At 44.8% G+C, this 23,350-nt stretch overlaps 1 protein-coding gene across 1 annotated transcript in view; it reads left to right on the top strand.

Moving 5' to 3' along the window:
• The window catches only part of LOC311613019 (butyrophilin subfamily 3 member A3-like), a 53,521-nt gene extending 40,149 nt beyond the window's left edge, over positions 1-13,372 (top strand). The window contains exons 5-10 of the mRNA XM_084866504.1: positions 7,913-8,071; positions 8,183-8,203; positions 8,296-8,322; positions 9,419-9,442; positions 9,820-9,846; positions 11,768-13,372. Of these exons, the coding sequence (XP_084722630.1) occupies positions 7,913-8,071; positions 8,183-8,203; positions 8,296-8,322; positions 9,419-9,442; positions 9,820-9,846; positions 11,768-12,429 (920 nt within the window). The 3' untranslated portion in view covers positions 12,430-13,372. The remainder of the gene's footprint in view (positions 1-7,912; positions 8,072-8,182; positions 8,204-8,295; positions 8,323-9,418; positions 9,443-9,819; positions 9,847-11,767) is intronic.
• The last annotated feature ends 9,978 nt before the right edge of the window (positions 13,373-23,350 follow it).

The following is a 23,350-nucleotide window of genomic DNA, read 5'->3' as shown; positions in this document are numbered from 1 at the left end:
CTTTTAATATTCTCTCTTTGTCTTTTGCTCTTGGGATTTTAATTATGATGTGTCTTGGTGTGGTCCTCTTTGGATTCCTTTTGTTTGGGGTTCTGTGTGCTTCCTGGACTTGTAAGTCTATTTCTTTCCCCAAATGGGGGAAATTTTCTGTCACTATTTCTTCCAGTATTCTTTCAGTATCTTGCTCTCTCTCTTCTTCTGGGACCCCAATAATTCTGATGTTGGTTCATTTGAAATTGTCCCAGAGGTTTCTTACACTATCTTCAACTTTCTGGATTCTCTTGTTTTCTTGCTTCTGTGGAGGAGTGTCCTGTGGCTCTTTGTGTTCCAAATCTTTGACTTGATTCTTGCGATCTTCCATTCTGTTTTTAGGACTCTGTATAATATTTTCTTATTTCAGACAATGTATTCTTTATTTCTAGTTGATCCCTTTTCATATCCTCATAGGTCTCGTTTATTTTATCGGCTTTTTCTATGAAATTCTTGAAAAACCTTATAAGCATGGTTTTGAACTCTATATCCAGTCGCTTCTTGTCCTCCATTTCTTTTGTTTGTGGTCTGTTTCCTTGTCTCAGCATTTTCGCAGCTTCCTGAGTTGGTAGGGTGGCTTTGTGTGCTAAGGTGTCCTATGTGGTTCAATGGGTCAGCCTCCCAGTTACCTGAGGTGGACAGTCTTGGTGTAGTCCTTTGTGGGCTGTGTGTGCAGTCTTATGTTAAGCCTTGCTTGTTGTTGGTATTACTGGGAAGCATTGATCTCCAAGTCAATTGGCTATGAGGATCAGAAGTGTCTCATCTAGGAGGGTTTCTGTATTCCACTTGGATGGGGCAGAGTCCCGGGGTGGCACAGACAAGTTTTAGTGAATCCTACAAGATTGGTTGCAGGCGCACGCACCTCTTTGGTATAGGCGCAGACAAGCTTTGGATTCCTGTCTGTCCCTCCCTAGGAGAGTCCTATTAACAGCGAACAAGAAAACTAGCCACTGGAAGGGTTTCTGTGCTCTGCTTGGATGGGGCGGAGTCTCAGGGTGGTGCAGACAAGTTTTGGTCAGCCCCTCCCTACGAGGGTCTGGTTTCTGAGTCCCACAGTAATGGCTGCTGGCTTCACACACCTCTGAGAGATTTCTGCCCACTGCCTGACAGTCTGGCCTCTCCCTGTCTGGGGCTGTCTATCACAGCAATAGGGTGGTTCTGTTTTCCTCCGGAACAAGAAAGCCAGCCGCACATTAGCTGTCTGCCCTTTCCACACTCAGGGAGTGAGCCAGTAGCGAACTCGGCCCGCCCTCGCCGCACTCTGCAAGCAAGCCAGAAGCCAAGTCTGGCAGCTGCCTTTTCGTGCGCGCAGTTCACCGCACCTTCACAGTTCCTGAGGTTCAGCGTGCCTTCTCTCTCCTTCCCAGATGGTAGAGCCTCCTCTCAGCCAGCTGTCCGGTGCTTCAGGGTGATGTTTTCCCTGTTTTCCAGTTCTAAATTCAAATTTGTTGTGGTAGGCTGCATTCAGGTGTCTACCCTATGCCACCATCTTGGTTTCTCTGGAATTTCTTTTTTTTTTTTCTTGTCTAAAGTTTACATATGTCTCCTTTTTTCCTGATTGACTCCTCCCCCCAAAAGCCATTCCTACCCCAGGTAAGCCCCCAGAGCCTTAGTGTCTGTGTCCATTGGTCATGCAAATATGGATGCATACAACTCCTTTGTTTGCTCTCTAACACCCCACCTACCCTGCCATTTGACTCTGGATCTATTTTTGTTCATCTAATTATGTTGATCATTATATCCCACATCTGAGTGAGATCATGTGATATTTATCTTGCCCCAACTGGTATATTTTGCTTTGCACAATGCTCTCCATTTCCATCCATGCTGTTGCAAATGGTAAGAGTTCTTTCTTTTTTATAGTGGCATAGTACTCCATTGTGTAGATGTATCACAGTTGTTTAATCCATTCATCTGCTGATGGGCACTTAGGCTGTTTCCAAATGTTGGTTCTTGTAAATTGTGCTGCTATGAACATAGGGGTGCATATGTCCTTTCTGATTGGTGTTTCTAGTTGCTTGAAATATATTCCTACAAGTGGGATTACTGGGTCAAATGGGAGTTGCATTCTTAACTTTTTGAGGAAGCTCTATACTGTCTCTCACGGTAGTTGCACCAGTCTGCATTTCCACCAGCAGTGCACGAGAGTTCCTTTTTCACAACATCCTCTCCAGCACTTGTGTTGATTTTTTGATAATAGCTTTTCTGACAGGTGTGAGATGGTACCTCATTGTTTTTTTTATTTTTTTATTTACATGTCTTGGATGATTAGTGACTTTGAGCATGTTTTCATATGTCTCTCAGCCTTCTGTATGTCCTCTTTCAAAAGTGTCTACTTAGGTCCTTTTCCCATTTTTAAAATTGCATTGTTTATCTTCCTTTTGTTGAGTTGTATGAGTTCTCTGTAAATTTTGGAGATTAAACCCTTATTGGAAATAGCGTTGGCAAGTATGTTCTCCTATGCAGTGGGCTTTCTTGTTGTTTTGTTAATGGTTTATTTAACTGTTCAGAAACTTTTGATTTTGGTGTAGTCCCATTTGTTTATTTTCTCCTTAGTCTCCATTGCCCTAAGAGCTGTGTCAGTAAAGATATTGCTACAACATATGTCTGCTACTTTGCTGCCTATGGAGTCTTATAGGATTTTTATGGTTTCCCATCTTACACTTAAGTCCTTTAGCCATTTTGAGTTTGTTTTTGTGTATTATGTAGGTTGGTGATCTAGTTTAATTTTTTGCATGTATCTGACCAAATTTCCCAGCACAATTTATTGAAAAGACTGTCTTGACTACATTGTATGCTCTTGCCTCCTTTGTCAAATATTAATTGAGCATAATGGCTTGGGTCAATTTCTGCTTTCTCTGTTCTGTTGCATTGGTCTATATGTCTGTACTTGTGCCAAGACCAGGCAGTTTTGAGAACTGTGGCTTGGTAATATAGCTTGATATCTGGTATTGTGATCCCTCCAACTTTGTTCTTCTTTCTCAGGATTGCTGTGGCTATTCAGGGTCTTTTTTTTTTTTTTTTAATTATTATTCCAGATGAATTTTTGAGAGTTTGTTCTACATCTTTGAAATATGCTATTGATATTTTAATGGGGATTACATTGAATTTGTAGATTGCTTTGGATAGTATAGACATTTTAATGATGCTGATTCTACCAATCCCTTAACATGGTATGTTCTTCCATGTGTTTATGTCTTCCTCTATCTCTTTTTTCAATGTCCTGTAGTTTTCTGAGTCTAGGTATTTTACCTCCTTAGTTAAGTTTATTCCTAGCTAGCCATATTAAATTTTTGGTGCAATGGTAAATGGGATTTTTTTTTTCATTTCTCTTTATGTGAGTTCATTATTGGTGTATAAAAAGGCCATAGATTTCTGGGTGTTAATTTTGTATCCTGATACATTCCCAAATTCTTTTATTAGGTCTAGTAGTTTTTTGATTGAGTCTTTTGGGTTTTCTATATATAGTATCATGTCATCTATGAATAAGGACAGTTTTTCTTATTTTCCTATTTCAATGCCTTTTATTTCTTTTTTTTCTGTCTGATCACTATGGCTAGCTCTTCCAGTACTATATCTAACAGGAGTGGTGAAAGTGGGCATTCCTGTCTTGTTCCTGTTCTTAGAGGAAATGAGTTCAGTTTTTGCCCATTGAGTATGAGGTTGGCTGTAGGTTTGTCATAGAAGGCTTTTATTATGTTGATATATGATATCTCTATTCCCACTTCCCTGAGAGTTTTTATCAAGGAAGGATGCTGGGTTTTATCAAATGCTTTTTCTGTATCGATTGATTAAATTTTGTGATTTTTGTCTCTCAATTTGTTTCTATGATGTATCACATTTATTGATTTGTGGATATTGTTCCATCCTTGAATCCTGGGAATAAATCCCACTTGGTAATGTTATATCATCTTTCTAATGTAATGCTGGATCCAATTTGCTAAAATTTTGTTGAGGATTTTAGCATCTAAGTTCATCAACGATATCCTGTCATATTCTCTCTCTCTTTTTGTGGTGTCTTTATCTGGTTTAGGAATTAGGGTAATGCTGGCTTCATAGAAAGAGCTTGGAAGTGTGCTTCCTCTTGAATATTTTGGCATAGTTTGAGGAAGATAGATTTTAGTTCTTTTTTGAATGCTTGGTAGAACTACCGTGTAAAGCCATCTGGACCAGGCCTTTTGTTTGCTGGAAGATTTCTGATCAGTGCTTCAATTTCTTTGGTGGTTATTGGCCTATTCAGTTGTTTATTCTTCCTGATTGAGTTTTTGGAGTTTGTATTTTTCTAAAAAATATGTCCATTTCATCTAGGTTGTCCATTCTGTTAGAATAGAGTTGTTCATAGTATTTTTTCATAATCATTTGTATTTCTGTGGGATCGGTTGTTACTCCATCTATTTATTTAGTCCTCTCTCTCTGCTTCTTGGTGAGCCAGGCTAGAGTTCATCAATCTTGTTTATCCATTTAAAGATCCAACTCTTGGTTTTGTTCATCTTTTGTATTGTTGTATTTTGGTTTTGTTTGTTTTTGTTTGTTTGTTTGTTTGTTTTTCTCTATGTTATTTCCGCTCTGATCTTTATTATTTCCTTCCTTCTGCTTATGCTGGGCTTTTCTTATTGCTCTCTTTCTAACTCTTTGAGTGGTAGAGTTAGATAATTACCATTTTTTCTTGTTTTTTGAGGTAGGCTAGTAGAGCTATGAACTTCCCTCTCAAGAGTGCTTTCACTGTGTCCCATAAATTGTGGATTGTTGTGTTTTTATTGTCATTTGTTGCCAGGATGCTTTTTATTTCTTCTTTGACCTCTCTGGTAACCCAATCATTGTTTAATAGCATGCTATTTAGTCTCCAGTTGTTTCATTTTTAAAAATTGTTTTATTGTAGTTGATTTCCATTTTTATGCCATTGTGATCTGAGAAGATGCTTGATATGATTTCTGTCTTCTTGAATTTGAAGAGACTTTGCCTGTGCCATAATATGTGGTCTATCTTTGAAAATGACCTGTGTGCAATTGAGAAGAATGTGTATTCTGTGGCTTTTGGGTGAAATGTTCTGAATATGTCAATTAATTCCATCTGATATAGTGAGTCATTTAGGATTAATGTTTCTTTGGTGATTTTTTTTGTTTAGAGCATTTAGCCAGTGATGTTAGTGGTATTAAAGTCCCTCACTATGATTGTATTGCTGTCAATCTCTCACTTGATATCTTCCAGAAGTTGTTTTATTTTATATATATATATTTTTTATGTATTTGGATGCTCCTATATTGGGTGCTTATTAACAGAGTTATATCTTCTTGTTGGATTGCTCCCTTTAGTATTATGAAGTGGCCTTCCTTATTTCTTGTTATGGCCTTCATTTTTAGGTCTAATTTGTCAGATATCAGTATTGCTACCCCAGGTTTTTTTCCATTCCATTGTTGAAAAAAACTTTTTCGATCCCTTCACCATCAGTTTGTATGAGTCCTTTGTTCTGAGGTGGGTCTCCTGTACACAGCAGATATGTGTGTCATGTTTTCTTACCCATTCAGATACCCTATGTCTCTTGGTTGGGTCATTTAATTCATTTACATTTAAAGTTATTATTGATATGTTCTTTTTTGTCATCATTTTATTCTTCATTGCCTGTGTTCCTTCTTCCCTTCCTATTTCTTCTTTTTACACCAGATCCTTTAGCATTTCATGCATTTCTGGCTTGGTAATAAACTTCCTTAGTTGCTTTTTTGTTGTTTTTTGTCTGTGAAGCTCCTGATTTCTCCCTCAACTTTGATTGATAGCCATGCTGGGTACAGTATTCTTGGATTCAGATTATTTTTTGCATGGTTTTGTATATTTCCTTCTGTTCCCTTTTGGCCTGATGTGTTTCTATTGAAAAATCAGTTGATAGTCTGATGGGATATCCCTTATATGTAACTTTCTGTGTCTCTCTAGCATCCTTTAAGATTCTTACTTTGTCATTGGTGTTTGCCAATTTAATTTTAGTGTGTTTTGATGTCTTTCTTTTTGGGTTCATCTTGTTTGGGACTCTGTGAGCTTCTTAGACTTGTGTGAGTTTTTTCTTTTTGATATCAGGGAATTTTCCTGTCATTATTTCTTCAAACAGGTTTTCTAATCATTGCTCAATTTTCTCTCCTTCTGACACCCCTCTTATGCAGATGTTTCATTTCATGTTGTCCCTAAGTTCCCTTAGGCTCCCCTCTTGCTTTTTAAGTTTGTTTTTTCAGTTGCTGCTCTGCTCGGGTAGTTTTTTCTACTTCATCTTTTAGCTCACTGATGCTGTCTTCCTCTTCTTCTAGTCTACTGTAGTTCATGCTTTCTATTGTGTTCTTTATTGCAGTGATGTCATTCTTCATTTCTTCTTGGTTCTTCTTCATTTCCTCTTGATTCTTACACATATTGTTGAGTTTGTATTCCATCCTTTTCAGTATCCTTATGACCATTGCTCTGAATTTTTTCTCTGACAAATTGCTTGCCTCCATTTCATTTACTTCCTTTTCCAGTGATTCTTTCTTTCCTTTTGTATGGGGGTTGTTTCTTTGTCTCCCATGTTTGATAATCTCAGGGTGTCTTGTTATGTATTATAGTTCTCTCTCTCCTGCATTGATTTAAAGGCAAAAAAATGCAACACTACAAAACACAACACAGGGCACCAAACACAAATGAATTCACGATACCAATAACCCCAACTAAAAGTGACCACCAGAGAAAACAGAATTAGGGGAGAGAAAAAATGGCAGAAATCATATTGAGAAAAGAAGAAAAAAATGCAAGAGAGAGAAGAAAGAGAGGGGAAGAAGGGGGAAAATTATATGTATATGGGGAGAAAACTCCAAAAAACCAACAACTAACCCCAAAAAATGCAAACAACACTCAAACAACAAACACCAAGATGAGTCTGAGAAGGCAGAGCTTATTTCTCTCTGTATGGGATCTCTGAACTTTCTGTCCACATTGCCTCACCAGCTGTGTTTAATTCTCCAATTCTGGTGGGTGTTATTTTAGGCAGCTGTTTCTTCCATCTGCTCTGTGAGAAGTTGCAGGACCCGTCTGTGTATTCGGCCTCCACGTTGTCTCCTCTAGACAAACTTTATGGGTGACTGTGGCCAGGGAGGCTGGAGTCCCAGTGTTCGTGGGTTTGCAGCTGAGGCAGCTGGTCCCTGGGCATTGTGGTTTTAGGGTTCTGGGAGATATCCAAGGCCTTCTTGGTTGAAGGTAAGGCTGGTATTCCGATCACAGTCAGTCTCCCCTAGAAGATGGCATGGTCTCCACAGCAGAGCTAGCCACTCTTGAGAGATTTCAGCAGCAGTGGAGAGTACCTAGCCAGGGGAGCCTGGTCCACCAGGCACCAACAGTTCTGTGGAATATAGCTGTCCCTCCTCACACATACAGACACTCCCGCACATCCATGCACTCTCCTTTCGCTCTCTCACTCACATACTATCTTGTAGCCTGCCTTCCCATTGTTGACATCCTAGATTTTGAAGATGTTTATGATTTTAAAATGAATAAACTCTCACATGGCCCTGACATTGTTTCAGGTACTTTTGAATGCTCTGCCGATTATGATACTGAGAACAGATAGGCTAAGTCATGGGTTCCTGGTCACAGAGCTGAAGACCCAGAATGAGATGTGGCCCTCCAGCCCCAAAGGTCACCTTCTGGGTCAGCAGGTTAAACTGCTGATCAGATGCTAATAAATGGAGGAGGGGAGTGGAGACAATGACTGTGTGCATATTATATGCTAACTATTCCCATGTGAGTGTCAGGTATTAGGGCACTACTATGTGTGACAGGAAGAGTTCTGGGTCATTTGGGAAGTGAAATGTCCCTGCCCCTCCCCATAGATCCTGTGCCCATTCCAGCAAGCAGCTGAGCTTTCCCTCCACAGGCCCCTTCTTCTCCAGTGCACAGCCCTGGCAGGTGGCTTGGGGGGTGACCCTTCTGGCTCTGATAGGGATCCTGGCGGGGGTGGTGATCTCACTGTGGCAAAAACAGAAGAGAATCCAGGCCTTAATCCAGCAGGAACAGCAGCAGCGAAGCGCCAAAGGTGAGGCCTGGCTGCAGGTGGGCGGGACCTCCCCACCATAGGCGCCCACCCAACATGCAGGTCCCTTCCTCCAGACCCATGACAGCACCTTCTCTTTCTGCTTATTTCCAGAGAAGCTGCAGGATGAGCTCAGTAAGTCCTGATCTCCCGCCAGATCCCCTGCCACTTGAGTTCTGGGGTCTCTGGTTACCTGCCTCACCCACCCCTCCCATTTCCCCCTGCAGGAAGTACAAAGGAGAAGTACCTGGCACGTGAGTACCTGGACCCACATCTGAGACTCTCTGCTGGGACCTGTCCATCCCCTTCCTCACCCCTGACCACCCAGGGGAAGAAAGGAAGATCCTCATGGGGTGGCTGGACAGGGTTTCCTCCCTGGAGAAAGGGGTCAGGCTTTCTCCACCAGGCCCCCTACACCCAGATGTCCAGGGAACTCCAGAAATGAGAGGGGGGATGAACTCAGAATGGCAGGTCCTCCCTCCCTGGCTGCTCTACAGGATCTATAGGCTGCTGAGAGGAAACCAGAAGGAGAGAACATTCTCTTCAAGAGGAGGGGCTGGTGTAAGTTGTCCCAGATTTATCATAACTGCTGAAAAGTGGTGTCTGAAATCCTCTAAGTCGCCCAATTCTTTTTGGAAAATGACAGGAAATCAAGCATATTGAGGTGGATGGCTTCTAGCACACACATGCATACATGTATGCACACGGCAAGCCTAGCCAGTGGGTGCCTGGCCCATGGATAGCACCTCTGTATAGTAGGCTTCTCCTTCTCCCTTAAAGGAAGGCTTCTCATGGCCACACCCCAATGGCCAGCTTCACTGAAGTTGATGGTCATAACTAAGGAACAGAAGAGGGACTTTCACACAAGCCCTGTGAAGCTGAGGCAGATCTGACCAGAGAGCCGGCTCCTCAGTGACTAAGTGGCTCATGGGAGGAAACAGGGTGGACATGCTGGGCATAGGGATGGTTCTCAGGTGGGCATGTCAGAGATGGATGGCACAGGATGTCATCATGCTACTCAGAATTATGTGCAATTTAAAACATATGAATGACTTATTTCTGGAATTTTCCATTTAATATTTTCCAACTGTGGTTGACAGAGGGTAACTGAAACTTCAGGAAGGGAAATGATGGTTAAAGGTGACTGCTGTTCGGATACGTACAGGACAGACCTGCAGGTGCAGCTGGGACAACCCCATCGGTGCCTGCGGGTCATAGGGTGCAGGTGACCTTAAAGAGGAGGGGGAGCAGGGCACTGAACAGGCAGAGGGAGGGAGGCGGGGTCAGCAGGAAGAGAGGGGAGAGGACTCAGACATGACAAGTGAGGTGACTGCCTGTCTTCTTTTGCAGGTGACAGTGCTCAGACCTATGCAGGTGAGTGACACGTGCTCTCTGGTCCTGGCACCTGTGTACAAGCCCTTAAATACTTTCTGTGCTGCTGAGGGATAGTCAGAACCTGCTCAGAGCTCATGTTCTGTGGAGGATCACCCTGCCTTTCTGCACACCCAGAGATACAGCGTCCCCTCACCTGCTGCCACACACCCACAGGGCAAGGCCTGGCCCCTTCACCCACAGCCCCACCGTGATGGAGGGAAGCCCACATTCTGAGATCTTTTATGCCTCATCCTCAGTGCTATGGGGGCAGGAAACTAGATATTGGTGGGAAGGAGAGGGAAGATGCTCAGAGAGGAGAATGGTGGGGGGAGAAGAGAAATGATGACCTTTCCTTGCCTGTGTCTCCTTCCTTTCAGAGTGGAAGATGGCCCTTTACCGACCTGGTGAGTAGATGACTGTGTGTTCCCTGGGCCAACAACAGAGGGGCTTGACTCCGTTTTCCTTCTCCAGCTCTTGACGGGGGGACATCGGGGTGGGTGATATGAGTTCCCCACAGTGTGCCCATCTGCTGCCAAGAGAGCTACGAACAGTTGCTATCCTGGATTTTCCAACGTCTGTGTAGGAAGGAGGAGGCATGAGGGGTGGAGCTAGGGGCATGGGCTGGTGGGAGAAGGAAGAGGTGACCTGGATCAGCTGATGCCCCTCCTGCTCTGAGCCTCCTCAAGGCTGTGCCATATCTCTGAGTCCCTTTGAGATGATGGTGGCCATTCCTACTTCGTGAGGGTGGAGGCAAGTCTAAACGAAGTAATGAGTGTGTGCTGGTCAAAACTCCAAGAGGGAAGCTGTGTCATGTTCATGATGCGTGTGTGTCTGATGGTATTGACCACAGTCAGGAGAAGATCCTTAAGAAGTAAAAATGATTTGGATGACTCCTTAGATTATAAGACACTGTGTTATAGAGTCATTTACTCGCAGGGGTATGGGGTTGGAGCAGAAAGTCTGCACAGACTATTCACAGACATGTTACAGTACATATTTAAAAGACAACTTGGGTACTAATGATTGACAGGACAAAGGAACAAAGAGTGTGGCAGCACCAGCCATCCCTCCTGTGGTCTTGGGATGGGTGGTTCTTTATAATGGATACTATCATGTTTGGTATTGACCTCCACTGTCAGGTCATTCTAGTGTTACTAACAAAACTGTTTATGGCTGCATTTTATGGAACACACATCATCATCACCTAGAAGGCTTTTGAGTGCCTGCTAAGGACAGTGAGGATGGTCAAAGGTCACAGCATGAAAAGATGAAAGAAATCCTAGACACAGAGATGGAGTTGGGTTGATTCGGCCACATCTAACCAGTGATTACAGAGGGTCCAGGGAAGGACCTACTTCCAGAGGCCGGGGTGATGTTAAGAGAAACCACAAGGATGAGCAGTGCCCCAGACTCTCAACAGTGGGAGTTGTCTCCACCCCCAGGCCCAAGGCAGAGGGATGGGGAGCAGTCACTGGACGCTGAGGAGGCTGGGGCTCAGGGAGAGGCTGCCTGGGAGGAGGTGTGCTCTGCTGGAGCATCTCCATCACAGGAAGTGGGGAAGTCCAGGCTTTGCCTCTTTCCCTCCCTCCAGTCCTCAGCCAGTACCTGCCCTTGGCCAAAGCCAACAGGTGACCAGAGGCAGCGATCCCAGTGATGCTGCCCAAGGAGGATGGATTCCTGGGCAAAGAGGAGGGGCAGGTGGAGAGTGAAGGTCACCTAGAGCCCAGCATGGCCCCAGCACAGCAGAGACCTGGTCACTGTGATCACACCACTTGCTTCCTCAATTCCTGGCCTTGGGCTAAGTGTACCTCACATTCTATGTTATTGTACTCTAAAGATTAGTACTTTTATTCCCATTTTAAAGATATCATATTGAGATTTGTGACACTACATAACGTATGTGCATGTGTGCATGTGTGCGTGTGTGTGTGTGTGTGTGTGTGTGTGTGTGTGTGTGTGTGTGTATGAAAATACATAATGCAAAAAAGGAAGTCATCCAGCTCAGGAGGGTAGATCAGGGGCTGGAATTGGAATCCATGTGACTGCAGCACAGGTGGGCTCAGTACTTCTGGGGAGGAAACAGGAGAAAGATAGAAGGAAGGGGCCACTTGAGATGTGGGTGAGGCAGACCCCAGCCCTCCTCATCCTCCCCTCCTCACTGAACACCAGGCCCTGTCGTTTCTCTTGCTTTGCTGAGGTCACACTCAGGGTAGTTAGGACCCCAGGCTCTGGACTGGGGTCTCACCAGCCAGACCCAAGACTTGGAGCCTGACACTATCATAAATGGAAACCATGGCTGACCCTTCACCATTATACTCTCTGCAGCGGATGTGATTCTGGATCCAGACACTGCTCATCCCAATCTCTTCATTTCTGAAGACCAGAGGAGCCTGAACTATACAGAAGCAAGGCAGAGACTGCCAGACAACCCCAGGAGATTTCAGGATCATTTCTGTGTGCTGGGCCGTGAGAGCTTCACATCAGGCAGACACTTCTGGGAGGTAGAGGTGGGGGACAGGAAAGGGTGGCAAATTGGGGTATGTAGCGTGGACACGGAGATAAAACTTTTTGTTAAAATAACAACCCAGGATGGGTTCTGGACAATATCACGCTTGCAGGGACTTGACTTCCAGGCTCAAACAGATCCCTGGACCAAACTCAAAATTACCAAACCTCCTAAAAGAGTGGGAGTCTTCCTGGACTATGAGAGCAACGAGGTCTCGTTCCATGATGCCATCAATGGATCTCACATCTACACCTTCCCACCAGCTTCCTTCTCTGGGCCTCTGTGGCCTGTTTTCAGGATTTTGTCACAGGAGCCCACTGCCTTGACCATTTGCCCAGCACTGAAAGGGGTGGGAAGTTCCCCTGTGTCTGACCCTCTGCCTGGCCCTTTCCTGGAGACTGGAGTGGCCTCAGGCTCAGCTGATGGCAATGAGGACCCTCAGGCAGAACAAAGTCTTTTGCTTTCCCATGCCCAGCCTTGAGCTGAGGGCCTGATTAACAGAAAACCCAAACAGCAGGAACATACTTGCTAAAAACTCACTGAGTGAAGCAGTTTACTAGTTATCTTTCAACTTTTCCACATGACAGATGAGGAGACCTGAGTGCAGGAAGTTAACTCTCCAAAGTGTCTCAGCTCCCTTCCTGCCACCATAGCTCACACTCACAGATGCCTTAGAAGGTGGTGGGTGCTGGGCTAAAAGCTTCAGGTGACTTTCACTCACCAATCCTCACAGCACCCTGTGAGGTGGCCTCATTGAATGTGTGGAAAGGGAGGCAGGGCCCAGGGAAGTGACATGTAATTCATGCAGGAAGCAGTGCTGCTGGGAGCTGTTTGACCTCTGACCCTCCCTCCACCTCCAGTCTGTTCCTGTGCAGCCAGTTGTTCCTGTTGGGTAGGGCAATGGGCAGCTTGAGGTACCCTTCTCTGGGCCCCAGGGTGAAGGTCACTGTAGGTGACTGTGAAGGCCACACCCACCTGGTTCCTTCAAGGGGGACTGTCAGAGCCATGATCACTGCTCCATTGGCTAGCTGGCCATGATGACGTCGTCCACAGAATGAACTCACAGTGACCACACCACACGGGGCTGAGAAGGGACCAGAGGCCACACTCCTCACCAGCTTGTGACCTGTGACCATGAAGCCCAACCCACCCCCAGCTTCATCCCTGAAGCTCACTGTGAGGCATGAATTGGGGGAGGAGCCAGGTGCACTGCAGTGAACTTTTTCTCACACTGTAGCCCTGTCTCCAGGAAAGGGACACTCCACGCTGAGCATGTGTTGATGTTCCCGGAGGTTCTTTAACTGTTGGGTCCTGGGGAAGGGCCACTCCATCACCATCACTGTGATTGGTCACCACCGTGTCCCCTCCACCCGGCAGGTGGTTGTCTGGTTGCATTTGTTAAATAAATTGGTGAATAATCTTCTCTCTGCAAATGAGCTTCTTCTAGATGTTCACCCCACAGTTTACCCACCACATCTTCACAAAATCCTTATTGTATTAGCTGTGTATGCTGCTGTAATAAAACCACAAACTTCATGACCCAATGCAGGACAGATTCCTTTCTTCACATTTCTGTTGGTGAGAAGCCCAGTGTGGCCATCGCTGGGCTGACACCCAGGTGTCTGCAGGCTGGGCTCCTTTCTGGAGGGTCTAGGGAGCAGTCTGTTTCTTGCTAATTCTGGATGTTGGCAGAATTGAGTTTCCTGCAATGGAGGGACCGAGGGTGCCTTTCCTTGCTGGGGGTCAGAAGAAGCTGGGAACCCTCCAGGCTGGTAGCACCCAGAGTTGTTGTCCCAGGAGGCAGATGTGAGGGAACAAGTCAGGTGACAGGAATGGGGAACCGAGTCCAGTCCTGGAAAAACTGCTAGTGGAACTGATGCTGGTGTGCTGACTGCAGTGTTGAACTTAGAAGGTCGCCTATTGTAATGTACCCCATGACTAATACACAGGATGCAGAACCAAATCAATGATGCATTTAATCAGTAAAGCCAGCGACTGTGAGGGAGATGTGGCTCCAAATCTTGCAGCCCTGAATGGCGGGAACATCAGGCTTATATAGGCAAATATCACAAATGTATCAATTACATCTTTAGGTTTGGAATGAGAAACCTGGTTTGCAAAAAGTTAAATTTAGCAAGTTAGTTATCTACAGAGATAAGAGTTTTAGTTCTGGGAGCCACTGAGTCAATGGAAAACATTCCCAGAGCTATGAAGTGAAGGAAAGCAATTTCTGGTTCTGGGTCCTCAGGCACAGGAGAATAACCTTTGTGATGTGGGTCAGCAACATTCTGGGGTGATTTATGTAAGTTTCCAGAGCTCAGTCTGGAACTGAGGTTACTACCCTATTGTTTTAAGCAAGCAGGTGTGTACAGAAGCCAGAATGGCAGGGTTGGAGTTTAAACAGCAGTTTTTACCCTAGATGAATGCTACGATGCTTCAGCGGAGGCCTCCAGAGAAAGCATTTAGGCACAGGTGAGGAATTTTAAGAAATGTTCCGTGGGAAGGTTATTCTAGTCGCTTTTTGTCCTCCATTTCTTTCGTTTGTGATCTATTTGGTTTAGGCATTTTCGCAGGCAGCTTTTCTGATGGGGCGGAGTTTCAGGGTGGAGCCTACAGCCTTGGCTTCCGTCAGCCCCGCCCTATGCAACTCCTGAGACTCAGAGTCCTTCAGTACTCGTTGCAAGCGCCTCTGAGAGAAAGGTGCCCTCGATTTTCGCCTGCTACCAAACAGTGTAGGCTCTCCAGCAATGGGCCCGAAACTGGGGTTCAGTTCAGTTGGAAGTGGAGTTGGAGGTGGAGTTCAGAGCAGTCTGGAGCCCCTGTCTCCTTCCCGCCAGGGCAGTCCTATGGCACAGCCGACCGGCCCTTCTCTGCGCGCAGTGTGCTCGCCGCCGGGACCTCCTTTCGCCACTTCCCCGGGTTCCGCCTTACAGCCCAGCTCCCTATGGATGAGCCTGGGTCCCCGAGATCTGTCGTAGAACTGGGGTTCAGAGCAGTTGGGGGCCCAGCACAGTCGGAGTTTTATCTCCTTCCCGCTAGGGAACGCCCGCCAGGCACTCGGCCTCCCTCCTCTCCGGCTCTGTCCTCTCCGCGCGCTGCGTGTCTCCGTACCTTGGGCTTTTACAGCTCCTCCGCGCTTCCTTCTGGTTTTCTCCTTGCTTCTCGTTGTAGAATTTCCAGTCAGTCGACTTTCCTGTAGTTCTGGGTAATGTCCATTTTATATTTTAGTTGTATTTTATTGAAATTGTTGTGTGCGGCTGCGGCTAGGTGCCTACCCGAGCAGCCATCTTGGATTCTGGGAAGGTTATTCTAGAATAAATGTACACAGTATCCCATTTGGGGTCTGTGATGCCAGGAAGGAAACATTAGGTGGGTGTGGGGGTGCTGGGCCCAGCAGACCATCACCTGGCAGGCAGAGCCTTTGCTGGCTGCAATGGTCCTGTTCTCCTCTTGAGAGAGAGAAAGGGCTTTGGCCTGCCACTCAGTCTCCCAAGGACTCTCACTGAATGTTTTCTGAATGAGTGACAAGTATCCATAAAAATTGCTGTCTGCCTCTGTTCTTTACCCACGCCCCTCCTGGTGTCCCCCAATATCTTCCCTGCCACCCACAAGTCTAGCAATGTGAATGAAATTCTTGGGCTTTGGGAAGAGGATACTTATATTCACCTCAACCCATGCCTGCCCCTACCCCAATCACACCCACACACCCACGACCAATTCCTCTAAAAAGAGTAAAAGGAAATAAAAGGCCGGATAATCTTACAAGGCATTTTTCAAGCTGAAGCAATTTATTTGTATTCTACCTAGAAATTCGTCAGGAGTAGACTTGGCCCAGGGATCTAGAAATGTTTTCTCTGGCAAGGCTGAGTGCTAATATTTTTGCTATGTGGATCACAGGGTCTCCTCTTGTAGCACAATCTTAAATGGAAGGGTTGGCTGCTTCTAGTAAACCCTCATGAATGGGCTTACATTTGAATTTCATAGAATTGGGACACGTCACCCAGTAAATTTTAGTTTCTCTGTGTCTCTAGAACAGAAAGACCACTAGAAGGAGTGCTGCAGAGTACCACTGACTTCTAAACTCAGGACTTTGTTGTTAACTGATAAATCTTTATTGTTTAAGTCAATAACACAATCTGACAGGACCCCCCCCAGGGTGGTGGTTAGAAAGCTAAGGCCTTCAGAGCCTCCAGCCCATTCTCCCTCACCTACCACCCTCATCAATATCAGTCTTCTCTCTCTCCCTCACACTTGTGTAGTTAAAATTGGAAGTGAAACAGCTCAGAGATGAGGTTTTCCAGGGCGATGGTATCACAGCCGAGTTAAATCTAGAGAGGCCCTTCTCCCCGATCACCCAGTGGGATTCCCGTCATCTGCTGCATTTAACAACAGCTCAGGGCTGACCCCGCTTCTTCTTCACGGGAGACAGGAGAAAGACTCACTTCTAAGGGGGAACCACGTGGGAATGAAGGTGGAGACAGGGCTATGCTCCCTCCACCAGGAAATTCAAAGACTGCCAGGAACCCCTGATGCTAGGGCACAAGTCGGACCACCCTGTGGGGATCCAAAGCCCAGGCTTCCTGCCTCCAGAACTGAGAAACAATTATCTGTTTTTGAAGCCGCCCTACTGGTGGCACTTTGTGCAGCCAGACAGACCCAGGGAACCTACGTGCATCTGTTCAGTGGCTGCCATGGTGTGAGGTGTGGAGTGATCCATACAGAGATGGGGACAGAGGGGAAAGAAATCTTAGCCAGTGTATTTAACCTTCTGCATCAGAAAACTCTCTGGGCTGCCTTCTGCCCAGTGAAAGGTTCTTAAACATTAACATAAGAGAAGTATATTTTTTACTTTCAAAATTATTTAACAATCCATGTCAAACACTCTAACAAGAAGGTAAATGTTTGAGGGTCCAAGTCCTGTATTTGGACAAAAAAGCAGAACCCGTAGGACATGGGGCCTAATGTTTAAGCCATAAAACAACGGTCATGAAGCAGTTCTTCTCCACATGCAGGTCCTGGGCCATTGAAGGTGTGTGAAATCAATCCATGTAGAGACCAAACTTAAATACACACAAAGGGAACTATGAGAGCATATAGTATATATAAATGTTTCTGTCTTCAGTTACATTATAAAAGGTATTTATTTCTATAGATCATAGTTTTAAAATAAAAAACAAGAAGGTTTTAGATTAAAGATCTGTGAAGTTGCCTGGAGGACCTGGTGGAGGGAGAGGTGGGCTCCTTTACATGAGTACAGGGTGCAGTGATGCGCTGTGGCCACTTGGGGTGGAGAGATCTAAAGATTATCTTCTGAGAGGTTAGGAAGAGGTGGGAGGTGGAGGTGGGAAGGGCACAGGAACCAGAAAAGGGTGGAGAGATACTGGGATGGAGGTGAAGGGAAAGGCGGGGGAGGGGTGAAGGAGAGAAAATGAAGAACATGTCCCGTAGCTTCTGGTCCAGAATGAAGAGACCCATGGAACTGACAGGAACCCAACCTGGAGCCTTGAGTCCAACCCAGTTAACCAGGCCCAGGCGAGCCCATCTGGACCAGCTGCACCCTGACCCCTGCAGACCCACAAAGGAGAGGATAAATGTTGATATGATCTCCTGAGACGTTCGGTTTTTGTTTTGAGAAATGATTGCAATAGAACCCTGTGTAATACACATACACCTGTTGCCCCATAACAAGCTACTCATTCATATTAATAACAGGGAAGGAGCAAAGGGGAGGCCAGACAGAATAACCAAGGTCATCTGGGCAGCCTCACCAGGAAGCTGCCACTTGACACATCTCAGGGACCAGTCTATTCCCTGGAAATCACTGGGGGAGGGCTCCAAAAAGGACGATGGGCACATGTGCAGTGAAGACCGGGTGATGGAGGAAAGGGGCTTGCCTGTCAGCCTAACCTGGGAACAGAGATCATTGGCTAGAAGGGTGCACCCCAATGCCAGCCCATCAAAGTTTGGGAATACATAATCACCAGAATTCTCTCTCTCTGGTTGCTCCTGCTCGCTCTCCTGTTTCTTCCTTGCTAGAGGCTCCTGCTAGGCTGCCGTGTGGCCCTAGACACTGAAGGGAGCATGGCCATGCAGGCCCACATGCCATGGACTGCAGCTGGGAGCACAAGCTCACCAGCCAGATGCTGGACTGGGCAGGACTGTGCCAACATGGAGCAGGATCTCTGGGAATGGCTTGAATCCTGGTTCTGCTGAGGATAAAATGGACATTTTCATGCAGGACAGAGGGAGATGGACCCTTAGAAACTCTGGGGTTTGATTCCACAGAAATAAAGCTTTCTGCAGGATCTCGTCCTCCTTTGGGGCCTCAGGAAATGTTTGTTCCCGTGGCACCCCAAGAAATCTATTCTAATCAGCAACAGGTAGAAACATGTAGAGCACCCCACCAATCACACACCCAGAGCAAAGTTAAAGTTATTATCATTATATTTTATAACAAGGGCTTTCAAAGAGGGACTTTGCACTTTTTTCTCCTCCTGAGCAAGCTTTCTTTCCCCTCCCTTTCCTCCACATCAGAGACTCACCTGCAGTGAAGACCTAAGGAGTGCCTCTGTTCTGTGGTTTTAAGTTGAACGTGCCAACTGTAAGTAGGGGAGAGGGTGAAAGCCAGGCCCCAGGTCTCTTTAGGAGAGAGGCTGATGAGCTGGGTGAGCCTTTGGATGAGGACATGGTTAGACCTCGTTGGGTGGGCAAGGTAAGGCCTGAACTCAGAAATCGGTGGGAGGGAGACAACCAGAATGAGTGAGCTGACACCTGCATGTTCCTAAGAACTTCCTGTGGTCATTGAGGCCTCTGACGGGCTCTCCTGCTCCTCTCTGGGAGTGTGTTCCAAGAGATTCTGAAAGACAGGCCGTTACTAAACCCAGGTTTAACTGCCTGCCACTGGAAAGATCAAATGGAGATTATGGGCCCTGATGGGAGGAATGTAGGCTTATTCTAGAGCCTGCAACTTCAGAAGATGGTAGACTCAGCTGCAAAGACAATTGGACATGGGCAGGGGTTTAGTAATGAAGAGGAGAGGGAGGAAGAACCATAAAGGAATAAAAAGCAGGGGGTTGAGAATTCTCCATTGAGGGGATGAAGTGCAAGCCAACACAGTGTGTTCAGATCACTGTTTAAAGGTCAGCAAATCTTCTGGAGATGGAATGTCTGAAGATTAGAGTCTGCTTTTCCTGAAGTTATTGCTAGAATTCTCAAGGAAACAGGCTGTTTATATGCAGGCACATTTACAGAAATAATGTTAAAATAATGGTGGGGTAGGTTACAAGATGTGCGGCTTAAAGATTTATAGGAAAAGATGTTCATTACAGAATCATATATAATCAAAAATAATAAATGAGTGATATGCTAATTAGACCTGACAGCCAAATGACCTTCCAGAGGACCTTCCAGACAAAGCTGAGCCAGCAAGTGCTGAACTCCTTGTACAAATTTTGTGAATTGGGTCTCTAGTATCCTACATAACCCTATATAATAAAAGGTTATTTGCAAATTTACAGAAGGGGAAAATGACTAGTGGCTATGATGTGCACTGATCACCAAGGGGCAGATGCTCAACACAGGAGCTGCCTCCTGGTGGTCAGTGCACTCCCACAGGGGAGCACTGCTCAGCCACAAGCTGGCCTGACACCTGGCACACACAGTGGCCTGCCTCTACGACAGCACTAAGGATGTCCTAATGTGACTTAGGCCTGGGGAGTGGGCCTAAGCCATCACTCAAACATCTCCCAATGGCTCCCAGACTGTGGGAGCAGGCCAGGCTGAAGGATCCTTTCTCCCCTCCATACCTGTGCAGGAAGGTCATGCACTGAGCCTCTAGTTGTAATATAAAAATGTATGAGTCAGCATATGTATACAACAGTTGGAGAAGGGATAAACTTCACATTGTCAGACAGCAGAGGGATTTCCAATCCATATGTCTGTTGGCCATCTGTACCTCCTCTTTAGGTGAATGTCTATTCAGGTCCTCTGCTCCTTTTTAAAGTGTATTGTTCAGCTGAAACCGGTTTGGCTCAGTGGATAGAACGTCAGTCTGCAGACTGAAAGGTCCCAGGTTTGATTCCGGTCAAGGGCATGTACCTGGGTTGTGGGCACATCCCCAGTAGGAGGTGTGCAAGAGGCAACTGATCAATGATTCTCATCGATGTTTCTAACTCTCTATTCCTCTCCTTTCCTCTCTGTAAAAAAATCAATAATATATATATATTTTTAAAAGTGTATTGTTTGTGTTTTTTTGCATTTAAATTGTATAAAATTTTTACAATATATTTTATTGATATTTTACAGAGAGGAAGGGAGAGAGATAGAGAGCCAGAAACGCTGATGAGAGAAAAACATCGATCCTGCACCCCTTCCTCCCCACTGGGGATGTGCCCGTAATCAACGTACATGCCATTGACCAGAATCGAATCCGGGACCCTCAGTCTTCAGACCGATGCTCCACCACTGAGCCAAACCGGTTTTGGCTGTATAAGATTTTAATAAATTTTGGATACTAACTCCGTATTGGATGTGTCGTTGGTTAATCAATTCTTCCCTTCAGTAGGCTGTCTTTTTTGAAAAAATATCTATTTTATTGATTTTTTTACAGAGAGGAAGGGAGAAAGATAGAGAGCCAGAAACATCGATGAGAGAGAATCATCGATCAGCTGCCTCCTGCATACCCCCTACCGGAGATGTGCCCTCAACCAATGTACATGCCCTTGACCAGAATTGAACCCAGGACCTTTCAGTCCGTAGACCGATGCTCTACCACTGAGCCAAATCGGTTTCAGCTAGGCTGTCTTTTTGTGTCATATGGTCCCATTTGTTTATTGTACATTTTCTTGCCCTTGCCTGAGGACACATATTGAAAAAATATATTACTAAGTGGAATGTTGTATGTTCATTTCCTCTGTTTTCTTCTAGTTTTATAGTTTAATCTTTAATTCACAAGTGTGTCTATTCTTGTATATGATGTAAGAAAGTGAGCCATTTACTTTTTTTTTCTTTTTTTTCTTTTTTTTTTTTTTCTTTTTTTTTTTTTGTTAAAGAAGAAAACATTTTTACCCGCACCATTTTGAAAAGAATGTCTTTACCCCACTGCATATACTTGCCTCCTTTGTCACAGATTAATTGAACATATAAGTGAGGGTTTTTTTCTGGGCTCTCTGCCTGTCCCATTGAACTGGGTGTCTGCTTATATGCCAGCACCATGCTGTTTTTATTAGTGAAGACACTGTTGTATAGTTTGGTATCAGGGAGTAGGGTGCCTCCAACTTTGTTCTTTCTCAAGACTTCTTTGGATCGGAGGGATCTTTGTGGTTCCATATAAGTTTAGGATGAGTTGTTCTATTTCTCAGAAGAAGTTCATTGGTGTTTTAATAGGGATTTCACTGAATGTGGATATTGCTTTAGGCAGTAAGGACATTTTAACAATGTTGATCATTCCAAACCCTGAGCATGGTATATCCTATCATTTCATTTATTTGTATATTCTTCAATTTCTTTCTTCAGTGTCTTATAGTTTTCAGTCTATAGGTCTTCAATTTCTTTGGTTAAATTTATTCCTGGATATTCTATGCTTTGTGGATAAACTTATAAATGAGATTTTTAAATTTTCTTCTTCATATTATTCATTATTGTTATATAGAAATGCAACAGGTTTCTGATTTTCTTTTTTTTTCGAATATATATATATATATATATATATATATATATATATATTTTTTTTTTTTTTTTTTTTTTTTACAGAGAGGAAGGGAGAGGGACAGAGAGCTAGAAACATCGATGAGAGAGAAACATCGACCAGCTGCCTCCTGCACACCCCCACTGGGAATGTGCCCGCAACCAAGGTATATGCCCTTGACCAGAATCGAACCAGGGACCTTTCAGTTCGCAGACCAACGCTCTACCACTGAGCCAAACCGGTGTTGGCAGGTTTCTGATTTTCTATCCTGCAATGTTACTGAACTCATTGATTGGTTCTGATGGGTGGTTTTTTTTGGTGGAGTCATTAGGTTTATTTTTATATTGTATCACATCCTTTGCAAATAGTGAGTTTTACTTCTTCCTTTGTATGCTTTCCATTTCTTTGTCTTGTCTGACTGCTATGGCCAGGACTTCCAATACTGTGGGAGCACAAGTGGTGAGAGTGGGCATCCTTATCTTATTCCTGATCTTAGTTATTAGAGAATAACTTTTCAGCTTTTCACCATTGAGTATTATCATAGCTGTAGGTTTAGGAATCATGTTTTAAATAAAAATTTTTGTTATTATTACAAAATCGTATACAAGTTGGAAATTTAAATTATATCTACATTTTGGTATTATAGATTTTACTATGATGAACAGCATGAAATGCAAAACTTTATGTTAATGCCTGATATTTTTTTTTTTTCTTTAGAAGTAATTTCTGCAAGAGGTATTTTTGGGTTAAAGAATAAAACATTTTAAGGCCAATACATATATACTAGAGGCCCAGTGCATGAAATTCATACATGGGGGTGTGTGTCCCTCAGCCTAGACTGCACCGTCTCCAATCTGGGACCCCAAGGAATGTCCGACTGCCTGCCAGCCTGATACCCCCCTAATCACTCCCCTGCCAGCCTGATCAATGCCTATCTGCTCCCCCACCAGCCCGATTGCCCCTAACTGCCCTCCCCTGCTGGCCATCTTTGACCACATAGAGGTGGCATCTTGTGTGGAATGGTTGTCAATTTGCATATTACCTCTTTATTATATAGCATATATTTCCTAAATATCTCCAGAAATATTTATATTCATGTGTAGCAAAGTATGCAGTTCCCATTATAAATTATTTAAATTTGACTTATTTATTTTGAAATAGTTTATACTCAACAGTAACTATCCCCCAATATCAGTGGTGGAAATATATTCCTCAGTCTGAAAATTTAATATTTAAACATTGAGATAATTCAGAAAGTACAGGACGCAGAGACCTCCAGCTGCTGCTCTGAGTGCAGTGGGAGCCCCTGGAGGCTGAAGAGAGGCATGAAGTGAAGGAGCAGGAACATGTGGGCTGTGGAGTGGAGCATAGACTGAGGGGCCCAGTGGAATCGGGGCTCAAAGAGGGGGATTCTGTGTTAATGAGAGTGAGATGCTCAAGGCGTGGACAGGCTGTCCCAGGAAGTGTGGGCAGTTGGAGGCTTCTGAGCCCTTTGGATGCAGAGCCCAGGACTCCCAGGTGGCCAGGGCCAAGGGACATACACTTAAGATTCATACTTTAGGGTGGTTTCCATGTTGGAGTCAAAGATGAAGAGACTCACAGGCAGACATTTGAGAGGAGACTCTGGGGACACCAGTGATGGTGTTTGCATGGGGAGTCAGCCCTGGGGAGGCAGAGGTCTCATGTGGATTCTCCATCTTCCTCCAGGTCCTCATTC

The sequence above is a fragment of the Pipistrellus hanaki genome, assembly GCF_964339955.1.
Source record: "Pipistrellus hanaki genome assembly, chromosome: 18".
Classification (NCBI taxonomy): Eukaryota; Metazoa; Chordata; class Mammalia; order Chiroptera; family Vespertilionidae; genus Pipistrellus; species Pipistrellus hanaki.
Note: the sequence above shows the minus strand (reverse complement) of the source record. Positions and strands in the feature narration are given on the sequence as shown.